The sequence below is a fragment of the Pristis pectinata genome, chromosome 1 (genome assembly GCF_009764475.1).
Source record: "Pristis pectinata isolate sPriPec2 chromosome 1, sPriPec2.1.pri, whole genome shotgun sequence".
NCBI lineage: Eukaryota > Metazoa > Chordata > Chondrichthyes > Rhinopristiformes > Pristidae > Pristis > Pristis pectinata.
In genome coordinates, this window is record NC_067405.1 from 35157354 (window position 1) to 35181849 (window position 24496).

At 42.0% G+C, this 24496-nt stretch overlaps 1 protein-coding gene across 4 annotated transcripts in view; it reads left to right on the forward strand.

The window, feature by feature from the left end:
* Positions 1 to 24496, forward strand: part of csrnp3 (cysteine-serine-rich nuclear protein 3) — a 140306-nt gene that overhangs the window by 109284 nt on the left and 6526 nt on the right. For all 4 annotated transcript variants that reach the window (XM_052027594.1, XM_052027576.1, XM_052027603.1 and 1 more), the window contains 3 exons: positions 8364 to 8536; positions 17496 to 17755; positions 23543 to 23839. In XM_052027594.1, coding sequence (XP_051883554.1) covers positions 8389 to 8536; positions 17496 to 17755; positions 23543 to 23839 — 705 coding nt within the window. In that variant the 5' untranslated portion in view covers positions 8364 to 8388. The remainder of the gene's footprint in view (positions 1 to 8363; positions 8537 to 17495; positions 17756 to 23542; positions 23840 to 24496) is intronic.

Sequence of the window (24496 nt, forward strand, 5' to 3'; positions counted from 1 at the left end):
GGCGTCGGAGCTACGAGGCCCAAGATGGCGGCGGGCCTCGTCTTTCCAAGCAACGGGGAGAACCCGCGCGCGGGAAAGTCCTGATGACGTAGGACTTACGTCATTGCCGGTTTTTTTGGGCGGGAGTTTTCTCCCTTAAAGGGCCCGCACAAGGCAGGAAAATAAACCAGTTCTGTTTGGCAATCCTCCGAGTAGAGTCTTGTTTTATTCCGCGGTAGCAACCGCTACATTGGTGACCCCGACGGTCCAAACGGCTTTTGGACCCGCGAAATGGACGACAGCGCAGCAGCCAACGCAGTGGCCCTCAAGCTGCCCACCTTTTGGACACTTCGGCCCAGCGTCTGGTTTGACCAGGCCGAAGCGCAATTCCACCTTCGGCAGATCACCTCCGACTCCACGAAGTACTACCATGTGGTTAGCTCTCTGGACCAGGAGACAGCCGCCCAGGTTGGAGACTTCATCCAGTCGCCTCCGGAGGAAGATAAGTACCCGGCTTTCAAAGATCTTTTGATCCGGACCTTCGGCCTCTCCCGTCGTGAGCGCGCCACCCGCCTGCTTCATCTGGATGGCCTGGGGGACAGATCCCCATCCGCCCTAATGAATGAGATGCTGGCATTGGCCGAGGGACACAAGCCATGCCTGATGTTCGAACAGGCCTTCCTCGAACAGCTCCCCGATGACATCCACTTGTTGTTAGCCGACGCCGACTTCAGCAACCCCCGTGAGGTGGCCGCCCGGGCAGATGTCCTGTGGAGGGCCAAGCGCGAGGAGCGGTTCGTCCGTCAGTCAAATCACCAGGCCGCGAGCCCAACGCCTGCCTCGCCCGGCCCCAGCAACCGAGCAGCCACGCCCCAGGAACGCAGACGACGACACGGGTGACCAGCTGTGCTTCTACCATCAGAGGTGGGGTGCGGAGGCCCGTCGATGCCGCCCACCCTGCAAGTTTCAGGGAAACGCCAGGGCCAGCCGCCGCTGATGGCTACGGCGGCTGGCCGCCGACAGAGCCTCCTCTTCGTTCAGGACAAGAAATCTGGACGGCATTTCCTCGTTGATACTGGAGCGGAGGTCAGTATTTTGCCCCCGACAGGCCGCGACACTCGTGACAGGCCACCAGGTCCTCTACTCAATGCCGCCAACGGTACAACGATACGGTCTTTCGGCACCCGTACGCTTCAATTACACTTTGGCGGCAGCCGTTTTACCTGGACCTTTACCCTTGCCACCGTCGCCCGACCACTCCTAGGAGCCGATTTCCTTCGGGCCCACAACCTGTTAGTCGACCTGCGAAGGAAGCGGTTAGTCCACTCTAGCACTCTCTGGACCTATCCCCTAGGAGAAATCAGCCCACCAGCCCCGCGCCTGGACTCCATTACCCTTTCTGGCGACGATTTCGCCAAGCTCCTAGCCGAATTCCCATCGATTTTGGCACCTTCGTTTACAAATTCTCGGCCCACACATGGGGTACGACACCACATCATTACCACAGGGCCACCCCTTCATGCCCGAGCACAACGATTACCTCCAGACAAGCTCCGCCTGGCAAAGGAAGAGTTCCATCACATGGAGGAGCTGGGGATTGTTCGCAGGTCAGACAGCCCCTGGGCCTCCCCCCTGCACATGGTCCCCAAAGCCACCGGAGGGTGGAGGCCCTGCGGCGACTACCGCAGGCTGAATGACGCCACCACCCCGGACCGCTATCCCATCCCTCACATCCAGGACTTCGCAGCGAACTTACACGGGGCCCGCATCTTTTCCAAAGTGGACCTCGTTAGGGGATACCACCAAATCCCGGTCCATCCGGATGACGTCCCCAAAACTGCGATTATCACCCCATTCGGCCTGTTCGAATTCCTTCGGATGCCGTTCGGCCTTAAGAACGCCGCGCAGACCTTCCAGCGGCTGATGGACGCGGTAGGCCGAGACCTGGACTTCGTGTTCATTTACTTGGACGACATACTGATCGCCAGCCGTAACCGCCAGGAACACCTTTCCCACCTCCGCCAGCTGTATTCCCGCCTCCGCAATTTCGGCCTCACGATTAACCCGTCCAAGTGCCAATTCGGACTTGACTCTATCGATTTCCTCGGCCACAAAATCACCAGCGACGGGGCAACACCCCTACCCGCCAAGGTGGATGCTATCTGCCATTTTGCCCGCCCCGACACAGTCAAAGGCCTACAGGAATTCCTTGGGATGGTCAACTTTTACCAATCGTTCATCCCTGCAGCAGCCCGTATCATGCGCCCTCTGTTCTCGCTGCTGGCTGGTAAGGGCAAGGACATCACCTGGACCGACGAGGCTGCGGCTGCTTTCGTTAAGGCCAAAGACGCCCTGGCAGACGCCACGATGCTGGTACACCCTAGGACTGACGTCCCGACTGCCCTCACGGTAGACGCGTCCAACACCGCGGTGGGTGGGGTACTGGAACAGCTACTCGAAGGCCGCTGGCAACCCTTGGCATTTTTCAGCAAACACCTTAGACCGCCCGAACTGAAGTACAGCGCTTTTGATCGGGAACTTCTAGCGCTGTATCTGGCGGTCCGGCATTTCCGATACTTTCTAGAAGGCAGGCCTTTCACCGCTTTCACCGATCATAAGCCTCTGTCCTTTGCCTTCCCCAAAGTCTCCGATCCCTGGTCAGCTCGTCAGCAGAGACATTTATCCTACATTTCCGAGTTCACAACTGACATCCAACATGTCTCCGGAAAGGATAATGTTGTTGCTGATGCACTTTCCAGACCAACCATCCACAACCTATCCTTGGGTGTCGACTACACGGCCCTGGCTGACGCACAGCAAGCCGACGACGAACTGCCCAGCTACAGAACCGCAGTCTCGGGTCTGCAGCTCTGAGATTTCTTGGTTGGTCCAGGTCAGCGGACCCTACTTTGCGACGTTGCGACTGGTCAGCCCCACCCTATTGTCCCTGCAGCCTGGCGGAGACGCGTTTTTGACTCGGTACATGGGTTGGCACACCCGTCCATCAGATCTACTGTCTGACTGGTCGCCAGCAAGTTTGTCTGGCATGGCCTGCGCAAACAGGTCAGTGAGTGGGCCAGGACTTGTCTGCACTGCCAGACGTCAAAAATCCAGCGACACACCAAGGTCCCACCACAGCAGTTCGAGCCTACCCGTAGGAGGTTCGACCACATACACGTCGACCTCGTGGGCCCTCTGCCGGTTTCAAGAGGAGCCCGGTACCTCCTTACCATCGTGGACCGGTTCACGAGGTGGCCTGAGGCAACCCCCCTGACTGACATCACAACTGATTCCTGCGCCCGAGCACTGCTCACAACTTGGGTCTCACGTTTTGGCGTTCCGGCCCACATCACTTCAGACAGAGGCACCCAATTCACTTCCAGTCTCTGGGCTGCATTAGCGAACCTGCTAGGGACGCAGCTGCACACCACCACGGCCTACCATCCTCAATCAAACGGGTTGGTGGAACGTTTTTACCGCCATCTAAAATCGGCCTTGATGGCCCGCCTGAAGGGTCCTAACTGGGTTGACGAGCTGCCTTGGGTCCTGCTCGGCATACGCACTGCCCCCAAAGAAGACCTCCGCACTTCGTCAGCTGAGCTTGTATACGGGGCGCCACTAGTTGTCCCCGGGGATTTCATACCTGCCCTTCAGGACCAAGGGGAACAACCCCCAGCAGTTCTACAAAGACTGCGCGAGAAGCTTGGCGCCTTGGCCCCGATTCCCACCTCATGGCACGGTCAAGCCCCATCCTGCCAGCCCAAGGAACTACGGGACTGTAAGTTTGTTTTCGTTCGCAGGGGCACACCTCGGGCGCCATTGCAACGACCATATGAGGGACCGTTCCGAGTCATACGGAATAACGGATCCACTTTTATTTTGGACATTGGAGGCAGGGAACAGGTTTTCACGGCGGACCGCCTCAAACCGGCCCATTTGGATCTGCAACAGCCTGTCGAGGTTGCCACACCACGACGCAGAGGCCGCCCCCCTAAGCGGCAGCTGGCACAGCCCACGGACCTTGGGGACTGTCTCGCCGGTTCTGGGGGGGGGTTGTGTGGCGACTCACCGTCTAGTCGGGCGAACCGGCTCGGCAGTCGGGTCGCGCGGCGTCGGAGCGACGAGGCCCAAGATGGCGGCGGGCCTCGTCTTTCCGAGCGACGGGGAGAACCCGCGCGCGTGTAAGTCCTGATGACGTAGGACTTACGTCATTGCCGGTTTTTTTGGGCGGGAGTTTTTCTCCCTTAAAGGGCCTGCACAAGGCGGGAAAATAAACCAGTTCTGTTTGGCAATCCTCCGAGTAGAGTCTTGTTTTATTCCGCGGTAGCAACCGCTACACCAGGAATGTTTCATTTTTTATTAGGTATAACCAACAGAATTATTCTTGCTTCCCCTCAAATAAAACTCTAGCCCAGTGCCGCCTATTCAATCTTTAGTGGTTACAGTGTCTCCCTCCACATTGCCAGCCAGCATAAGGTCAACTAATTTCCTATGGTCCCAGTATCAGATCAGGTTAACAAGGCATGGACCTCAAATGGTGCAGAGCTTATGGCAACACTAACGGTTGAGTTTAGGATGATACTTCCTCCTCACCGCCTGTTTTGCAATCACTGTAAGCAGTGAATGAATGTTCTAAAGCAGAGAAATGTGATCCAGTTTCAGCTGCCAACCCTCAAAACAAACTTTGAACTGCAGATAGCATCACTCATTGCATGTCATGCTGCAAAGGTTCGAACATGCCTGACTTTGCTGGGTCAGATTTTGTGAAGTACGTGATTCTTGCAGATTTTTACAATTTACTTGCAAAAGCATTGAAATTCAACTGCACTTTGAATAGAACTGTGTGATTCAATTTCAAGGCATTAGTGTCCAGATCCGAGTTCATTCAAACAGCTTGTATGCAGTTTAAATGCAGTTGTGTCCCTGCCCCTATTATTGTGATCGCATGCTCCATCATACCACCTAAGTTTTGCAGCAGTTTTTCAGGCAAATCCGTAGTGAGACCCTAGTCCTGGGCAAGGTTGAACAATATGTGGCATAATTCTGTAGCTTTTCTGAACTATACTTGGGCAGTTTGAATGGACACACTTCACCCAAGCTTAAGCAACCCATAAAATCATGTTTGTTCTGGCTGATGTGTGTCTGGCTCCAGCTTTACTGTGTATCTTGCATCTTTTTAAGTTTATCCTTTCTTTTAAGGAATTGCCATTTGATTGGCTTAGAATGAAAACATTATGGGAATCCATGGGAGGCAATTTTTGAAGAGTTATTTTCCAGGGTTGATCACATTTTAATGTAGAATGCTCTGTTCTTTTGTGTGGGCCATGGGGTTATATATGGCTGTATTTCAAAATGATATATTGTACCTCAAGTTGTCAACTGTTTTATATTGCTGCACCGTGTGTTTATAACTGGTCTTGTGGTGGAAGGAAGACTCTTCTTGGGAGTTCCTAATCACTGTATAACTCAACAAAATTAGGAAAATTGTGATTTAAGCAAAGTTTTTGAATCCAGTTCCCACACTGGAACTGGCTAACTTGACAAGTAATAAACAAGTATAACCTTCCTGAGGGAGGGAGACCAGACTCTGGGTGTGACCTCAACAGGGATCTCTGTCATTTCAGTGATGGAGGGCAAAGACAGTTGCCTGAAATAATGCCACCACCCACAGCTTCCCCTGCAAGTTGCACATTATCCTGACTTGGAAATAAATCACCAGTCTTTCATGATTGCTCGGTATTAATCCTGCAGCTCCCTCCCTCACAGACAGTGAGGATACCTTCACCAGAAGAAAGGCAGCGGTTCAGCACCACCTTCTCCAGAGAAGTTATGGATGGGCTATAAATGCTGGTCTTGTCAGTGACACAGATCCTGAAAAATTAATAGATAAAAATTGCAAGATGGTCATGTTATCCATGGGGAAGGATTGTTGGGCAGTTTGTCCGTGGGTGAACAATGGTGAGGCAGTTTGTCCATGCTGAGGCTGAGTGTGGCTGGTTGTCAGTAGTGGCAGAGGGTGGAGAAGATTGTCCATGGTGGTCGAGGCTGGGTAGGTTTCCCATGATAAGGGACGGTGAGGAAGGTTACCCATGGTAATGGCAGGGAAAATTGTCCACAGTGCCAGTGAGGAATTGTTGGGAAGTTTGCCCTTGGTGATAGGTCGTTGGGCAGCTTTTCCATGCTGAGGCTGAGTACAGCAAGTTGTTGATATTGGCAGAGGGTGGAGGAGATTGTCCATAGTGGAGGAGGCTGGGCAGATTTTCCACGATGAGGGAGGGTGAGGCAGGTTATCCATGATGATGCAGGGGGCATTGTCCAGAGTGACAGTGTGTGCAGGAAGGTGGCTTTGCAGAAAAGAGAGGTTTAAAGGATCCGTGAGGTACCGTGGGAAGAGGTCTGGAGAGGAGCTGGAACAGTCTCTTACTGGAGCCAGCAGCTCTTGCCTCCCTTTCATTGCTGGATTTCCTGACCTCTGGGTGACCCACACAGCAGCAGGAAGTATTAAATTACTTTTAAAATTGTTTTAATGATATGCCCAGATCCATAGTGGATCTGCTCTGGACAATGGACAACCTGATATCTGCTGGCAAAAAAGAGGCAACTAAAAGATGAAAAAAAGTTTAGGATCACTTTTCATTCGAGAATTAAACTTCCACCATTGCCTGAAGCCTTTCCACCCAGAAATAGTAAATAATTGTTGATTGGTGACAAAAACCAAAGGAACAAAAATTGAAGATGTCGGCTGCGTCAGTACACTGCAAGTCCCCTGTGGCCAAATGGTATATCACAGATAAAGTACCTCTTCTCCTCAGGCACTCCTCAAAGTCCAGGGACTACATCTGTTGTCATAGATTTGATTTTTAGGGTTATTCATTCTCATTATTGAAGAATTAGGTAAATGTATGAAAAAGTAATAAGGGTGGAAAAATATCCACAAAGTGGACTAAAGTGCATTGTTACAAAGCAAAGCCACCAGTTGTGTATATACGTGACAATTTAATTGTTACTTTTGCACTCAAATTCTTAAGTTCTGAGACCTTGGCTCAAATACAGTTTATACTAATGGAGATTCATTTAATATAGCCCTTATTGTTTACAGCCTAACAATTTACCATTTCAGCAGTTCATTTAATATGTTAAATATATTTATGTTATTTCTTAAATCAGACTAGCTTTAAAGCAGGCAGCAGATTTCATCATAATAGTTTGGTGTTGGACAGATTTGGTTAAAAATATCCCACAGCATGTGGAATAGCATTGAGCATGCTTGTTAAAATCTGTGAAGAAATGCAAACGATTATGTTCTCCTTATTATTCCTAATAATCAATTGCATGCATTAAATTTGTTGTAATACAGGTTGGATGTTGTACCATGGTTGAAGGAGAAAATTTAAAAATACATTCCCATTGTAGTGGAAGTATATCCTGAAATAGCTCAAATAATCAAGTTATTATCCACATACTTCAACAAGTTGTTCAAGTAGCAGGTTTGGTCAATGGAAGTTAATTTCTGAAATTGCTGCACATTCAGAACATTCCAAAGATGCCACCTGTGGATTTATGTGATTGCAAACAATAAAAGACGTCTGAGGGCTTAAACTAAGCATTTAATCCATATACTTGCTTCCAATAAAGTTTGGATTAATTTTCATTTTATTTTGCAACTTAGAAGCACATTAGCATTTTAACTATCTTACTGAGGTCTGGAATGGCTGTTGGTTGAATAGTAAGTTAAAATCAAAAGAATAGCTGCAGAAATATTCATTTAATTTTTTGCACGACTTGGTACTTTTCCATTTGCAACACCCTGTATGAATAATATGTGTTCATAATATTCACTTACTGACCAGACGTGGGATCAAGTTAAGTGTGAATAATTAAACGAAACCCACACTTTTAGGAATTGCAAATATTAATCCTCTTTCATGTATCAACACAACATACTTTTAAACCCCCAAAACAATGCCATTCCTAGGAGTGCATAGAAAAAAAACACTAATTTTAAAGAGCTGTAATTTTCTGCACAGGGAATCAAGTGGATGTGTAGCTTGTACAATCATACTACTGATCTGTATATTTAACTGTTTTTGATCTTGCTGATTGTGGAATCTGAAACTAGAATAACAGATTAAGTTAAGTGCTACCTTATACTACCATACGATTGCCTCATTTACACATCTGAAAAATAGATGGCACCAAAGCAAATCTATTATTTTGAAGACAATCTTGGCTAGGTTATTTATAGGTTGGTGCAGTATTAATTGCTTTTATTGCTGTAGATAGCAGTTCGCACATTGCAGTTATTATCTGTGATGGGTTGTGATATTTTGTCTTATTTAATTCAAAACGAGATATTATTCAACTTACTATGCAATTTGTTACAGTTGCTGTAAATAACTTAAAAGCACCATGAGCGGAATTTTGAAGCGCAAGTTTGAAGATGTTGAAGGAACCTCACCATGCTCTTCTGTAAGGGAGTCAGATGATGAAGTCTCTGGGAGCGAGAGTGCCGAGAGTGGTGACAGTGTCAACCCATCCACTTCCAGCCATTTTACTCGTAAGTATATTTTTAAATGTTCCATGTCAAAACTGCCAGTGTCCTTTGCATCCCATGAGCCAATAATTAATATTCCAGAATTTGTAGTCAATGATGAACAAGCAGCATTTGTGGTTCATTTGACTTTCAGTGGTTCATCAGACTGTCTGTAGGCCTTTGCACTGGAAAGCAGTTATTAGATACCTGAAGCGGCATGGCATACTTCACAGGGAATCCAGAAACTGTGTGAAAAAAGCAAACATCACATAATGGGTAAGGATTCTAACTAAGCCACGCAGAGCATAAACTAGGAAGTGTCAGTTAAAATATTTGATTAAATGCAAGATCCACTGGCCAAAGTGAAATACAGAGAAAAGAAAGATGAAATCAAGAAAGAGAGCCAAGGCATAACACAAAGGAAGACAGGAAAGAAATAATATTTTTTTTCAATGTTTGAAATCACCAACAGTACTTAAAACTTGAAGAAATGAGACTCTATACTTTGACAATGATCTTTAGATGAGAAATGACAATTATAAAGCTGCAAATGCTAAAAATCTGAAATAAAAACACAAAACACTGGAAACAATCTACAAATGCTGCCTGGACTTGTTGAAAGGTCTTCATCTTGAAACTTTAATTTTATTTCTCATTCTCCAGATGTTGTCTAACTTGCTGGATGTTTCTATTTTTATTTTACATGAGAGGTTGTTATTAAAAACTAGCATGCTATTAATGTTTCACTTCCAATGAAATGGACAAGCCAAACTCTGATGTATTTAGTAAATATCTGTGGGTAAATATCATCAATTTACATCCTTCTGTGTGTACTTCAGTAATTGTGCAGATGTTGGAAGTTCCAGTTTGACTTGCTCCTTAATAGCACTGAGAGCTGATAGCAATACCATTTTCTTAGTGCAAAGCTCAAGCTATCATTTTCATACCTGAGTGTTCTGGGATTTCTGAAAGAGTTGAATTCACTTCACTTTCCTGCTGCTTTCTGCTCTGCCAGTGAACTTCCTTCCAACTTAAGGACAAAAGTGGGAATATTCCATAATGATTAACCGATGTTCACTTCCATTTGCAGCTCTGTGGAAAATGAAGCAATTCACACTTAAACAGAGCATGACCTAGATAGTAATTAATTATGGGCTTATAAGTGACAAGTAACATTTATATCACACTAGTACCAGGCAATGACCATCTCCAACAAGAAAAAGTCTAATTACCTGCTCTTAACATTCAAGCACATTACCATCACCAAATCTCTTTCTATCAATATCTTATGGGTCAACGTTGACCAGAGTTTCAAAACGGACCAGCAACACACATACTGAATTTCCTAGAACAAGCCAGAGACTGGGCATCCTGCAGCAGGTTACTCATTTCCAGACACCCCAAGATCTTTCCATCATCTGTGAAGCAGAAGTCAAGAGTGTGATGCAGTACTCTCACTTACCTGAATGCATCCAAGTCCAACAACAGTCAGGAAAATCAACACCATCCAGGACAAAGCTGCCTATCCAAAACCATTACTTTTCACTTTTTATGCCAGTGGAGTGTACAGTCTATAAAATGCACCGCAGTTACACTAATATCACGTCCCAAACCTGTGACTCTACTACCAAGACAGACAAACATAATTGTACTCAATCATTATAGTTTGATTCCATACAAATCTCTTGAGTCCTCTGACATTAGCTGAGGGATGGCAAAGCTAACTAAATGTTTTCTTTATTTATGGATCCCAAATTTCTCTGCCATATGCCACCCCTCACTGACATCATGTGAAATCACAGCACTAGTTTCCACACATAGGCTGACAGTAATCAGCTCTAGCTCATCACCACTCTCCATTATCCTGGACTATAAAACTGCTTCTTTATCATCCTGTGATGGATAAGCAGAGGTTTCCTGTACAGAAATACTGGGAATATTGAAGCCATTACAATTTGTGCCCATCTCAAATCCTGTTCATCATTGGTAGCTCCCATTTTCTTTATCTCACTGGCATGTCCTGCTCTCTTTGGGATTAGAGGGTGCACAGGTGGGTGGTTGATATGACCACAACAATTATGCCCTGAATGTCCACCTCCACTGGCACAACGTAACATCAGCCATATGAGATGTGTGGCGCCTTTTCCCATCCATCACCCACTGAAAAGCAAACTCACTGTTTGGGAACTGATACTTCAGTTACATTCATAGCTAGTGATCACATTTTAAAGATTGCCCTTTTTGTGTGACTTTGCTTTTAGTGCAGTTTCTATAAGTAGTCAAGCAATAGGGATTCACGTTACATATGCAAATGTTGAATTATATTTTGTACACATTAGAAAACGGCTCTCATATGGCCCTGGTTAATCCTTGCCAGACCCTTGTGCAATTAGGTATTGTATCATTTACGCATTTTTTTAGCCATGTATTAAGACTAATTAAAGTTACCATACCAAATTAAAACAATTGTAATGATGTAACATTTCTGCACCCTTCATCCTGGCTATCTAGGCCTTGAAATTAAACTAAAGGCATATATTCGACCAAATCTGTAAATATTCATTTGAGAGCAGATGAAATTTTACCCTAAAAATTAACTTACTGGCCAATGAGACATAAGGTTTAGATAATGGGTGTAACTGAGGTCATATTCACTCAGTATTCTTTTTAATAATAGCATTGCTAAATTAATAAAGTTCACTGAATTAAGATTTTCTTTTGAGGGATACAAATACTTATATCAATCAATATATTTGCATGAAATTACATTTTTATTCATTCCTGGTACAATATTCTTAAATAAAATACATTTATGTGTAGATATCGGATGATGATTTAATGGTAGTATAGTGCATATTAAATTATGAAATAGGAGCATATGTTATCAGCATTCTGTGCTCATAGCATAGTGCTGAGTGGATGCTCCAGTCACCTATGTTTGGTTTATTAAACAGTATTAAAAGAAAATTTTTCACCTTTTTCATTTTTAATAGTTCTTTCAACTTAAGATAATTTTATTTCACTTTTCATTCCGCTTAAATCTTTCTTGGTGTATTTTCAGTTCTAGTTATTTTGTTTTAGTGCAATTATCTTTGTTTAGTCTCTTGCTTTTGAGTGGAGACTTCTGTTCCCTGCCTCACCCCCACTCTCAGTACTATGGCTGTCGTATGTCCCCGAAATAAGTGATCAGCACCAGAAGCGTGCAGAATTTGGTCTTAACTGGTTTGAGCATCCCACATAAAATCGACCAATTATTGGTCAAAGGTCCTGAGACATTTGACAGATGATCCTTAAAGGCACCAATGGAGGTTGCTGACTAAAGGTTTAGAATGTTTCCATAATTTTTCCTACAGAAGTGCTGCGGTTGTTCCAAGCTCATGCTCACTGCCCACCCCTACCACTTTGCCTCTTCCTCCAGTCACAAATGAGCTGTCCAAAATGTTTAAGACCACACATTGTTCATTTACTCTGGTTTCACGTGAATGAAACAACTGACCTGTTTCAGTAGGACTTCATGAGGACATGTCTAGGTGGGAATGCCTTCTCGGTTTCTTTCCAAGTCACAAACCACCTTGATTTAGAAATACATTCCCATTCTTTCATCATCATTTGAACTCCCTACTAAACAGCATTAAAGCAGTACCTTCACCATAAAGACTGTGGCAGTTCAAGAAGGTGATCACCTCAATCTTCAGATCTACATTTAAGGACAGGAAATAAACATTAGCTTCCCCAGAAATATCCGTATCCTGTAAGTGGACAAATATAAGTGGGAGTTGGTAAGAAAAGTAAGAGTTTTGTTTTAAATGTTATGTGAGGGTTTTCAATTGACTTTTAAAAAGTTCTCTAACACAGGCCTTGTCTGTCTAATATTAAAACTGTAAATCTAGATTTTGTGTTGATTATTGGAAAGGTTTGAATTTTAGCTTGCACATCTTGTAGTTATTTAAGAAAATTGATTTAGATGAAGTACCAGATATTTTTATGAAAGACTAAAAGCCCTTTATGCTTCCATAATTGATGTGATTGCGGATATTGGTACAAAAATGAAGTTTTTGAATGCTTCAGTATATTTTCACGAGCCCATCTGTCATTGCTGCATTGCTAATAATTAATTCCTTAGAAATATGCATGAAACATAAAAGCTCAGATGAATTAGCCATCAGTATCAAAAATATTCAAACACCTCTCAGTTCATGTCCTGCTTAGCAATTTACTTGTTCTATGATGATCACCATTTTAAGAATAGTTGCTAATTTACCGCAGTTCCCTGCCATACTGCTGGTCCAGAAGGGAAATTAAACCCATTGTTAAGAAGCAAAATAATACCTTTCTAACAGATTGCTTCATTTGTTTTTTTTTGTAAATGCTGTCTGTCAGTGTGAAATGGACGTATAAAATCTCCAGTTTCTCACACCATTATAGTTCCAGTGCCTCTGTGGCGAGACGCTGAATTTGAGCATTCCTGAAGCCTTTTATCATGCAGTTCTGAACAGTTGGTTCTCATGGATATTGGCCGAGGTCTGACAGCAGGTTACTTAGTCACAGCTGGCATATAACCAACCTTAAATAAAAGACACAAGAACAGGAAGTTGTTGTAAAAACATGAGCTACATCCCACATATAAACTAATGTGCTGGCCAGCATGCACCTTTACGTGTTTTGTGGTAGAAGTGTTTTGTGTTTTCCATTGTCTTTCAAGTCTGGAGTAATCACTTAAAAACTGATATAAACCTATTTTTTTCAAATGACTACCAATACAGTAATTGAAAGATTTTGTAGACCCACAATAATGTGTGGATTACATTGGGAAACTATAAAGCCCACATTAATGTTGGATTCTTAACCAGGAATTCTGATAATAGCACCACCTGATATTTGTACTTGTGCTTTCCTTGGTAATGAGATTGTGGCTCTTTGCTGGAATATCCATGGGAGGAGGGAGAGTGAAATGATTTTTCAACAAGTAATACATGGGTGATGAGGTACAATTGTCAAATCACTAACTCAATTCTCTTTAGAAAAATCATCAGTCAGTTAGTTAAAGTTATCCCACTAACAGCATCAGGAAAAGTCACTTTTGAATTCACATTAATTTAGCTCAGGATTTACAAAATCCCTGTAAAATTTGTAACCGTGGAGCACATTTGAAGTATTATCTTTGATGTCTGTCAGCTAGTCTTTTTCTAAGTAAGCAGATGTGTTACACTTGTTTTAACCAAGCTTTTGGCATGTTCCTTTTTTTTGTATGGCTGAGGCAATATTAGAAAGTGCTTACGTTTTGGAGGTCAGCCAGAATTCATGCTTGCCAGATGTTAGTTCTTGAGGTCTCCTCCTTGTTTTAAAGATATTTTTATGCCTCTGTAAAGATTTCTACTTCCATTTCTTCAATACATACATAATGGAGAAAGAGACAAATTGTTCAGAATGAATAAATATCTTTTTTCCACTTTTTATTTTTCAGCAAAATTGCAAAAGCAAAAAGTAACCCAATGTGATAGCTATGGTTCATACCTTAAGAAATTCAACACTGGTCTTAAATGATGAAGTAACAGATTATCATAATAGAACATATAAAAACCTGATATTTTTTCACTATATTATTTCACAAGTACTATAATTTTGAATACTGTACAGGAGAGCTGTTGGAAAGTACATCAACTAATTTTATGAACCTCAGAATATGTTTGAATGATTGGATATATTACAGGATTTGAGATAAATTGATAGATTGATGCTGGCATGCAGTTATCAACCTTACATGAAGCAGAGTATTCTTCATATATTTAAGTAATTGGTGTGCAGCCACATCAATCAAATTAAACCTACAGTACAGTTTTAACAAGAAGAGGAAAATTTGGTCATCTGGACAATTAAATGCTGGCTCAGCCCATGATGCCCACATGAATATATGAAAAAAACCTGGGATTGAATCTGGTTGGCAAATTACAAGAAAATATAACTGCTCACTTGGCTAAAGATGACAGCTGGGTTTGCCCAAAGCCCCACCTGACAGATTTAACAAATCAACAAGTTATTTCGGGGTCAGTAGTAGCAGCTGATTTTAAAATCCAATGTAAAGTATCCAAACCACTTTTTTTGTTGAAATTTTTTGTTGTCGATGCAAAAACTAGGAGAATGTCTGTTTTCATGCTTTCTTACAACAGGCAGATAATAATGCACCTTCAAAGGCTTTGCTGAAATCCATGTAGCAATCTTCTTTGTTATCTCTTCAAAAAAACTCAATTAGATTTGTGAGACACGTTTTCCCATACACATTCTGACTATCCCTTATCGGTACTTGCCTTCCCAAATGCTGGTAGATTCTGTCCCTCAGATCCCCTCCAGTAACTTTCCCCCCACTTATGTTAGGCTCACCAGCCTGTAGATCTCTGACTTGTTCTCGTAGCCCTTCTTAGAGAATGGCACAATATTAATCATCCTCCAGTATTCCGGTACCTCATCCGTGGCTAACAATGATGCAAATATTTCTGGCAGGGTTCCTGCTATTTATTCCCTAAATTCCCACAATGTCCTAAGATACACTTGATCAGGTCACAGGGATTTATCCACCTTTATGTGGTTTAAGACTGCCAGAACCTCCTCTCATGTAATGTGAATATCTTCCAATATATCACTACTCATCTCCCTTAATTCCTTAGCTTCCATAACCTTTTCCAGGGTAAATACGAATGAGAACTATTCACTTAACACCTCACCCATCTCCTGTGGCTCCACACATAGACGACCACATTGACCCTTAAGAGGACCTATTCTTCTCCGAGATACCCTTTTGTACTTAATATACTTGTCGAATCTCTAGGATTTTTACAGTAGTCTTGATTAGATGTTATCAAACTGAGACAGCATTGGAACTTTTTTTTGGCATCAAGGCTTTTTACACTCTTTCCACCCCCTTTCACCCTTCAGGCTCAGACTGAGCCAAAGATCATTCCTTTTTGGAATCTCACTCAGTTAGAGGCCTTTCCTCATTCAGTGGTGTCGGTGTGCTGAGAATGCCAGTGGACCCCGAGTCGCTGGAAGAGGAGGCTACCTGCTGAAACGAAGGCTGGGAAATTCAGTTCCAGGGTGTGGTGAAAGATCGACTCCACCTGTGAGTCAACAGTGGGAAGGTTAGCTATTCTGTGACTGGTGAGGGACTCTAAAAATCTGCTTACCTTCTGACATGAAACAATGGTAAGTAATGACAGTTACAACAGTAACTCCTTTTTGCCGGTTAGACATTCTGGCCCATTAGTTTTAACGGGTGATGGTTCATTGTGGCTTTATTGCGTTGGTACAATATGCTCATAGGATCATAGTTATATAGCATGGAAATGGACCTTTTGGTCCAATGTCCATGCTGACCAAGATGCCTACCTGAACTTTTCTTATTTGCCTGCGTTTGGTCTAGATCCTGCTAAACCTTTCCTATCCATGTACACATACCTTGTCAAAACTCCTCAGTAGATGAAAGTGTGCTGGTTGTATTATGGTGTGACCCTTTAAAGGATATTTCAATACTTGCTGAGATTAAAAGCTATGAGGAAAGGTACTATTAACATGGAAAATTCAGCCACCAACCCCTGCTATTTCTGAAAGTGCCCTTAATGAACTTTACAATTCTCTTCATTAGAGCTTTTTAAAATGGTGCTAGGGTGACAGTTAATGCTGATTTAAAACTGGCAAAGTACAGGTGAATTTCTAAGCTGATAACTTTAAATCATTCGAAACTGCACTCAAGTAAATTAAGCTTATCGAAATATATAGTTGCACTTGCATCTAAATTCTGGTCACATTTCCAGTAGATTTTGTTGAATACAAAGAGGCAGAAATGCAGGTATTAAAGTTGTAGAATTCCTGGGCTTATGTATGAACTATTGGACCAATCTTGTGTTAATATGATGAAGGTTTATATCTCAAAAAGTAATCATGCACTGCACCCCAAGTATTTTATAAGTTTAACCAAAAATTATAGGAGTAACTATAAACATAAAATCTTTCCAAAGCTACCTACATAAATGCTCCTGCATTCATGGAACTTTCTTTTCTGCCATCTCATAAAAGGTGTATAAAGTTTTAAAAAAGACAAAATTCAAAGGTATCATGAACTGTGCTTAATGCATACTTGCATCTTTTTTGCAAAATAAAAGCCTTGCACCATGAATAGATGCAAGCACAATAGCACAGAATAATAAAAGTGCACAGAATTTCAGCCAACGGAAAGCTAATGCTGTATCTACTCTTCCACAGTCAACATTACTTTGTATGAGTACCTTCCCTTCAAATATATAGGAATGTATAAACACTAATAGCCATTGTAACCAGTTTCTGTTGACAAAATTGTTGATGGGAATGTTGATACATTTTTGAGAAATTTATTATACATTTGACCCACTAGAGGATCACTAAGCATCCTTATCCTTAAAATGGATATTTTCAACTTCCCTGAACTCTTATTTTTTGGATACTTCCCAAATGTAATCAGTCTCCAGGGCCTAATAGAAGCAGCTATTTTTCATTACGTATCAACAGACTGTACCAGCTTGTAAGTAGTGAATTCTAGTTGTGTCTGGTCCTATCTATTCATGATTCTTGTAAAACAATACATGTGTAAGTTAGGCATAGATAATGTGCTATCCCCTTGGCTAGGAACACTGGGATACTCTACATCAAGTAAGTGGAGTGCTGACTGATTTTTTTTCTCCTCTGTAGACTGAGGACACTGTGGAAATGATATGGCCAATTACCCTCCTGGACTAAAAGTACAACAGATAGTCCATTTCATCCACTAAGTCGCAAACATATATATAGCATTTACCACAGTTTTAGATAATCCCCTAAGAGTATGTGCTGCCAATTTAATAATGTTAAACTTTGCCCACAACTTGTCTCAGGTTTTCAAAACAAATACTTCTTTCATCAATTGTGGTTAATGAGTGGAAAATAGTGTCTGAACTAATTTACCTTTGTACACTTCCAGCATCATCTATTCTGAAAAGGGAGAAGCGGATGAGGACAAAGAATGTTCGCTTTGACTATGTGACTGTGTATTACTTCACACGGAGACAGGGCTTCACCAGTGTTCCCAGCCAGGGGGGCAGCACACTGGGTATGTCCAACCGACACAAGTGTGTACGACAATACACACTTGGGGAATTTGCACTGGAACAAGAGAGACTCCATGGGGAGATGCTGAAAGAGCATCTGAAGGAGGAAAAGCTGAATTCATTAAAACTGAAGGTATGATGACTTCTTTATACATTAAAACTCAAATAATATGGCATCTGGTTGTTCAGAAATCCTGATGGTCCAGCATCTAGCTCATTTGGAGCCCTGGCTAATGAATGAAAGTAAACCTTGTGTTCAGCCAGAGCCAGAGATCTGGAGTACTCGTCTGTTTCTCACTTTTAAACTCACCAGGTTCACTGGAAAATTTATTATACCACTGTGTGCGCAACATGTTACAAAAGTGAAATAAAAGTATGTTTGGATACTAATCGGAACAATGTCCAGACCAAAGCCCCAAAGGTGCCGGATTATCAGAATGTCATTATATATCCCTATTTGAAATATATGTAGTGGTGGTGAAGTCGTATAGTTTGTGGAGATCGCATGTTTAAAACCATGAAGGATTATTTGCAAGTGAATATTGGAGTGGTCTCCTCTTACATTTTGCAGAATTTTTAAACTTAACGTGCAATTCATGGACCCAAATCTACATTAACAGAACAACCAATACACCTTGATTTAATCAAAAGTCCTGTTACCAATCTCAAACAACACTGATCTGCAACCAGCTTTGTCTCACTTGGTTGATCAGAGCAGTAACCAGTTGAGGAGACAACTTGATTACACTTCTTTAGGTACATCCTTGGATCAGCATCATAGTGCGCACATTGACTGCAGCCCCTCAACTGGTGTATTTTTATTTAATCATTTTTTGGTATCTTTGCATTGCTGGCAAGGAGAGAACTTGATGTCCATCCTAATTACCTTTGAAGGTAGCGGTGGGCCACCTTTCCCTGAACGTATTCCCACTAAGCTGTTGGGTAAGGAGTTCCAGGAGTGGACATATAAGGGCAGTGATACATTTCTAAGGATGGTGTGCAACTTGGAAGGAATCTGTAACTTGGAAGTGTTCCCAAGCAGCCTTCTGCCCTTGCTGTTTTTGGTGGTGGACCTCACAGGTTTGGGAAGTGCTGTCGAAGTAGCCTGAGTAACTGCAGTGTATTTTTGTAGATGGTGTGTACTACAGCCACTGTGTGCCAATTACAGAGAAAGTGGATGTTTAGAGTGATGAATGGAGTGCCAATCAAGTGGGCTGCTTTCATCCAGGCAGACCAGCAGAGAGTATTCCATCATCTGATTAGTGCATTGTAAATGGTGGAAGGGTCTCCTTTTATTTTGTTTCTGTTATTTGAGATGTAGGTAAAAGCTCAAGGAAGATCTTCTTCAATTTCTTTCGCTTTCTCCAAGTCAAAGGTATAGCTCTGGAAATTCACATGGGGCCAAACTATGCCTGCCTTTTCACTGCATACATGCATTATCCACCTTTACTTTAAATACTTCTGATGATCCACCTTCCGACATCCTCGTTTTAGTTCTGTTTATGTTGCCTCCTTCAGCTCTTTCTCCATTCCCTCCTTTCTCCCTGGCAGTTGGGGACCACTTTGGCTTTAGTGACCATAATTCTGTTAGTTTTAAGATAGTGATGGAAAAGGATAGGACAGGTCCACTAGGGCAGGGCTAATTTGGGAGGGAATTAGGCAGGATTTACAGAGGTCGATTGGGTGAGCCTGTTTGAAGGGAAAGGAACAAATAGTGAGTGGGAGGCTTTTAAGAGTGTGATATCAGGAGTCCAGGAGCAGCATGTTCTGTTAGGGTGAAGGGTAAACCTGGCAAGTTTGGGGAACCTTGGCTGACGAGATATATAGAGGTTCTGGTTAAGAAAAAGGAGGAAGCATATATTGGGTTCAGGAGGTCAGGGACAAGTGAATCTCTTGACGACTATAAGAAGATTAAGAATTAAGAGGGAAATCAAGAAAGTAAAGAGAGGGTATGAGATTGATCTGGCAGGTAAGGTTAAGGAAAATCCCAAGAGGTTCTACAGCTATATTAAGAGTAAAAGGGTGGGTCAGGAGAGATTAGGTCCCCTTAGAGACCAGCAGGGCCTCCTATGTCTCAAGCCACAGGAGATGGGTGGGATTTTTAACGAATATTTCTCCTTGGTGTTTACTGAGGAGAAAATCGTGGTTGCTCAAGAGATAAGGGAAACAAGTAGAGATATTTTGGAGGACATTCATATTACCAGGGAGGAGGAATTTGCAGCCTTACAGTGCATTAAGGTGGAGAAATCCCCAGAGCCTGACCGAGTGCATCCTTGGACTTAGTGGGAAGCCAGAGGAGAAATTGTGAAGGCCCTTGCGGAGATATTTACTTCATCGTTAGACACTGCTGAAGTTCCCAAAGACTGGAAGGTCGCCCTGCCATTTAATATGATTATCGTTCATTTATGCTGGCCTCAACTCCGCTTCTCCATAACCCTCTATTCCTCGATCTATCAAATATTTATCCATCTCCACTTTAAATACTTCTAATACTCCAGCTTCTGCCAGGGGCAGACAATCCCAGGGATATCGAAGAAACTAAATATAGATTGGATAACTGCTTTGCAGAACTCCTCAGTCCACAAAGACAACCAAGAACTTGAACCTGTTACTTTAATTCTCAGTCTCACTCCTACTTTTGACTTCTGGCTTCTACTTTCTATGCAGTTCCAACAATGCCTAATGTAAACACGAAGAACAATAATCATCTTCTGCCTGGGCACATTGCGGTCCTCAGGACTTAATATTGAATTTAACAAATTCTCTCTCTTTCCACAGATATAGTTGTACCTTCCTGTTTCAATTTGTATCACTTTCCCCTTTTGTCTCTTTTTTTTAAAAAAAAAGTAATGGTTATCTTAACAACTTTGCTCTGCACCTTATCTCAGACATTCCTTCTGTACTCTACACCACACCCCTCTCTCCAACTGAAAACATGCTTAATTTCTCACTTATCCAGCTCCAGTCCAGAGGCAGAATTTGACCCAGAATTACCTGAACTAATAATTAGGATTTGACAGTAAGCAGGGAGCACCACCAGTTCACCGCTGACATTAGGAAGAGTTTGTAACTTGTTTCAGAAAAATTCACCCATTGGAAACAGCTGGGTGCTGCCAGAATCCTTTCAGATGAGGCAAGAAAAAAGTCCCACCCACATCGAGCCCCACTCTCATTCTGTTCCTTATTTTTGAAGCATAATATTGATAACCCTACTGTCTAAATGCACCTCCTCCATTGCATTCACCCCTCATTCCACCAGTATGATTTCTTTTTGTTGATGCTAGCACCAGTGTCGATGTCAAATATTGATGCTACCCTTCATTTGCAAACTTGGCACTTTTCAATCTAAAAACAAAATCACAAAAAAAAGCTGTAATCTGCATTTACATCTCTTAGAATTCAATTTGATATTCATCCACCCCATTTCCTGATCATCAACAGATAATGACCTCTGAACAATGTTTATAAAAGGAACTCTGAACTGAAAACATGAAATGAATGCAATTCTGGATGGTCCGATGGTTTTTGCCATCATGATGTTAACGTCTCAATGTAGATGTTGCCACTCTGTCTACTTGTTTCTGCTTCTCCTTTGTCCCTAACAATTTCCAACCTGAATATATCCTTAATTGGATAATGGCCTGTTGAGCCTCTTTCTGTATCAGCAGTCAACAGGATTATATATATGCATTGTAGGATGGTTCATTGTTAATGCATTCATTTTGCTTTTATGTCCAATGCTATCATAGCAGCTGCACATTTCCATTGATACTGAATTTCACAAGCAATGTATGAAGTCCAAGCACCTGTATATTGTGCATTTAAGGGAATGCACAGGATTCTCAATTCAGCAGCAAACATAATTAAAATTAAATACTATTGATAATTAAAGACAAATCAACACCCAGGTGAGTTTGGTAGCCTGGTAGTTATGGAACTGGTCAGGAATCCAGAAATTGTGATTTTGATTACATTGTTTCTGCACTGTCCATATAAAAGAGCTACTGAGTCCAAATCCCACTTTTGAGCTCTGATTGTATTTGCAAATCAAATGCTCACATTTTAAAACGTGACGACGGTTTCTGCCTCCATTGCCTTTTGGGGAGTGAGTTCTAGAAACTTGTTACTCTTTGGGTGAAAGCATATTTCCTCAACTCTCCTCTAATTCTTTAATATTTTATATTTGTGCCTCCTCTCTACTGAAGGAAATAGATTTTTCCTATTCTCCCAATCTGGGCACCTCATTATCTAAAATTTACCCCATCCACTCTCCTTTCCTCAACATCCTGCTCTTCTGTGCCCTGGCCGATGTACACCTTGCTACCTTCAAGTGATTTAAGGTAAAGTAAAAATCCCAAATAACTGAGACTTGGAATCTATGAACATTCTGCTTTTGTAACATTCTACAACCATGATGCTTTTGATAAGCATTGGGCAGATACAAGGTTCAAAGTAGTAACCACAGTTTTAAATCATTGCAGTTCCAAAAGCAACTAATTGCTGATTGTTATGTCATTAGTCTGATCTATAAATATGGTTTATTTTATTTGACATATTTTAAAAAGCTCTTTGCTATGGTATATTACATTAAAACTTTGCTTTGAGACCAATACCAAGTCAAAAGTATAATCTGTTGATGCATTCTTCTCATTGTTGGCAAAACCTGTGCACCTTTCGTTAAATGAAAAGTATTGGGAAGATAATTATCAAAGCAAAAATGATTTATTTTTACTAGTTCCCTCCTCCCTTCCCAGATAATTACTGGTGAACCAAATCATCAAGAGTTCTACAGAATTAACCGCAGGGTGAGGTCAGTGACATTGTCATTCTGAAGCAAGAGACCACACACTGATAGAACCAAGTGCAAGATATGAAATGTGCTTATAATTAAACCTAATTTCTTACAGCTTTGAAAAGCATTGTTTGTATTTCCTGCTGTAGAGTATTCCAAAAATGTCTTCACTCCTATTAAAAGGCATGTCATGTTGATTCATACATCATTCCAGCACTTTCTGACCATGGATAGTGTTCCCAGAACTCATAGGATGCTGATTTCTTGAGATTGACGATGATATTAAAGATGTACCTGTGTTACTCATGTTAATGTACATTTAACACATGGAGGCAGCAGAATAGTCTTCAAGAGAAGTATTTGCCAAGCCACTTATTCATTTCTAAGCAATGATGTATTGTGGTAAGATGAGTTCTTAATTATTAACAAGTTATCACATAATGAAAACTTACAGATGTAACAACACAAACAGGCCATTCAGCCCAAACACAGAGACAGTAGACCTCATGAGAGAAATGGTCCATGTTAACATTTATCTTCCAATTGAGCAGATAGATTTCTAATCATAATGATTCAATCAATTCACATATTCTTCTTCATTCACACACCCAATCTTGAAAGTAGTCTTCTCCTATCTACCCTATCCAGTCCCTGAATAATTTTTAAAAATTTCTATCATAAAACCCAGTTAGATTTTGCTTTTCATTTGTTTCGTTTCCTCAATTAAGCAGCAGCCCAGTAAATATACATTGTGCCCTCTTAAAGCTTTAGCAATCTTCCTTCTTTGTGATATCTCCATGCTAGACCCAAAACATTAAGTTGGCTTCTCTTTCTAAAGATGCTGGCTAGCCTGTTGTATATTTCCGCCACTTTCTGTTTTCATTTAACATTCCACTCATCCCAGTGTTTTGCTTTGATTCTCATGATGATGGTTGTGGTTTTACCGTTTCAACTGATAGCCTTTACATGATGACCCATAAAAATGCACTACTTTAGAAATTTCATGCATTGAATAGATGTTGCTTAAGTTTATATGATTCACTTAACTTCAAAACCTATCCCAAGTGAAGTTTTACTTAACAAGGATTGGTTAGATGTCATTAAATCAAATCACCTTTTTCATTGCAGCTAACAAAAAATGGAACAGTGGAATCTGAAGAGGCCAATACACTCACATTAGATGACATTTCTGATGATGACATTGATTTAGACAACACCGAAGTAGATGACTATTTCTTCCTACAACCATTGCCAACTAAAAAGAGAAGGGCTTTGTTACGGGCTTCTGGTGTTAAAAAGATTGATGGAGAAGAAAAACATGAGCTCCGTGCAATTCGAGTATCCAGGGAAGATTGTGGCTGTGATTGTCGAATATATTGTGATCCTGAACTTTGTGCTTGTAGTCAAGCAGGAATTAAATGCCAGGTAAGCAGATGGCTTGTTATGTATAAAAACACTGGATTTGAAATATATTTTTGGGATTTCCTGTTCACGATACAAACATTTTTGTCAGGTCATCCAAATCAAATGAACTCTTGTTCCTTCACCCCCAGTCTGGCTCAGTATACTTCTTATCTGCTGACTTCATAGAGAAAATAATATGTTTTGCCTTGTACCTTTGTTACAAACATTATTTCACTTTGTGAGCTACATGTGCAGCACAATGATACTGCTAGTGGAGCTGCTGTCTCACAGATCCAGCGATCTGGGTTCAATCTTGACCTCTGGTGCTGTCTGTGTGGCATTTGCACGTTCTCCCTGTGACCATGCAGGTTTTCTCCAGGTGTCCCAGTTTCTTCAGGGTGTTCTGGTATCCTTGTATGTCCCAACGACATGCAGGTTCATTAGCCTCTGTAAATTGCCCCTAGTGTGTAGGTGAGTGGTAGAATCTCAGGAGAGTTTAAGGGATTCGGGGAGAATAAAATGGAATTAGTGTAGGATTAGTGTCGCTTCATGGTTGCAGGGACTTTGGTTGGCCATAGGGCTTGTTTTCGTGTTGAATGACTATGGAGAAGTGGAATTACTGACAGGCCTTTTTTTTGGTAAACAATTTATAAAAAGTGGCCCCTGCAGTGCTTTCAA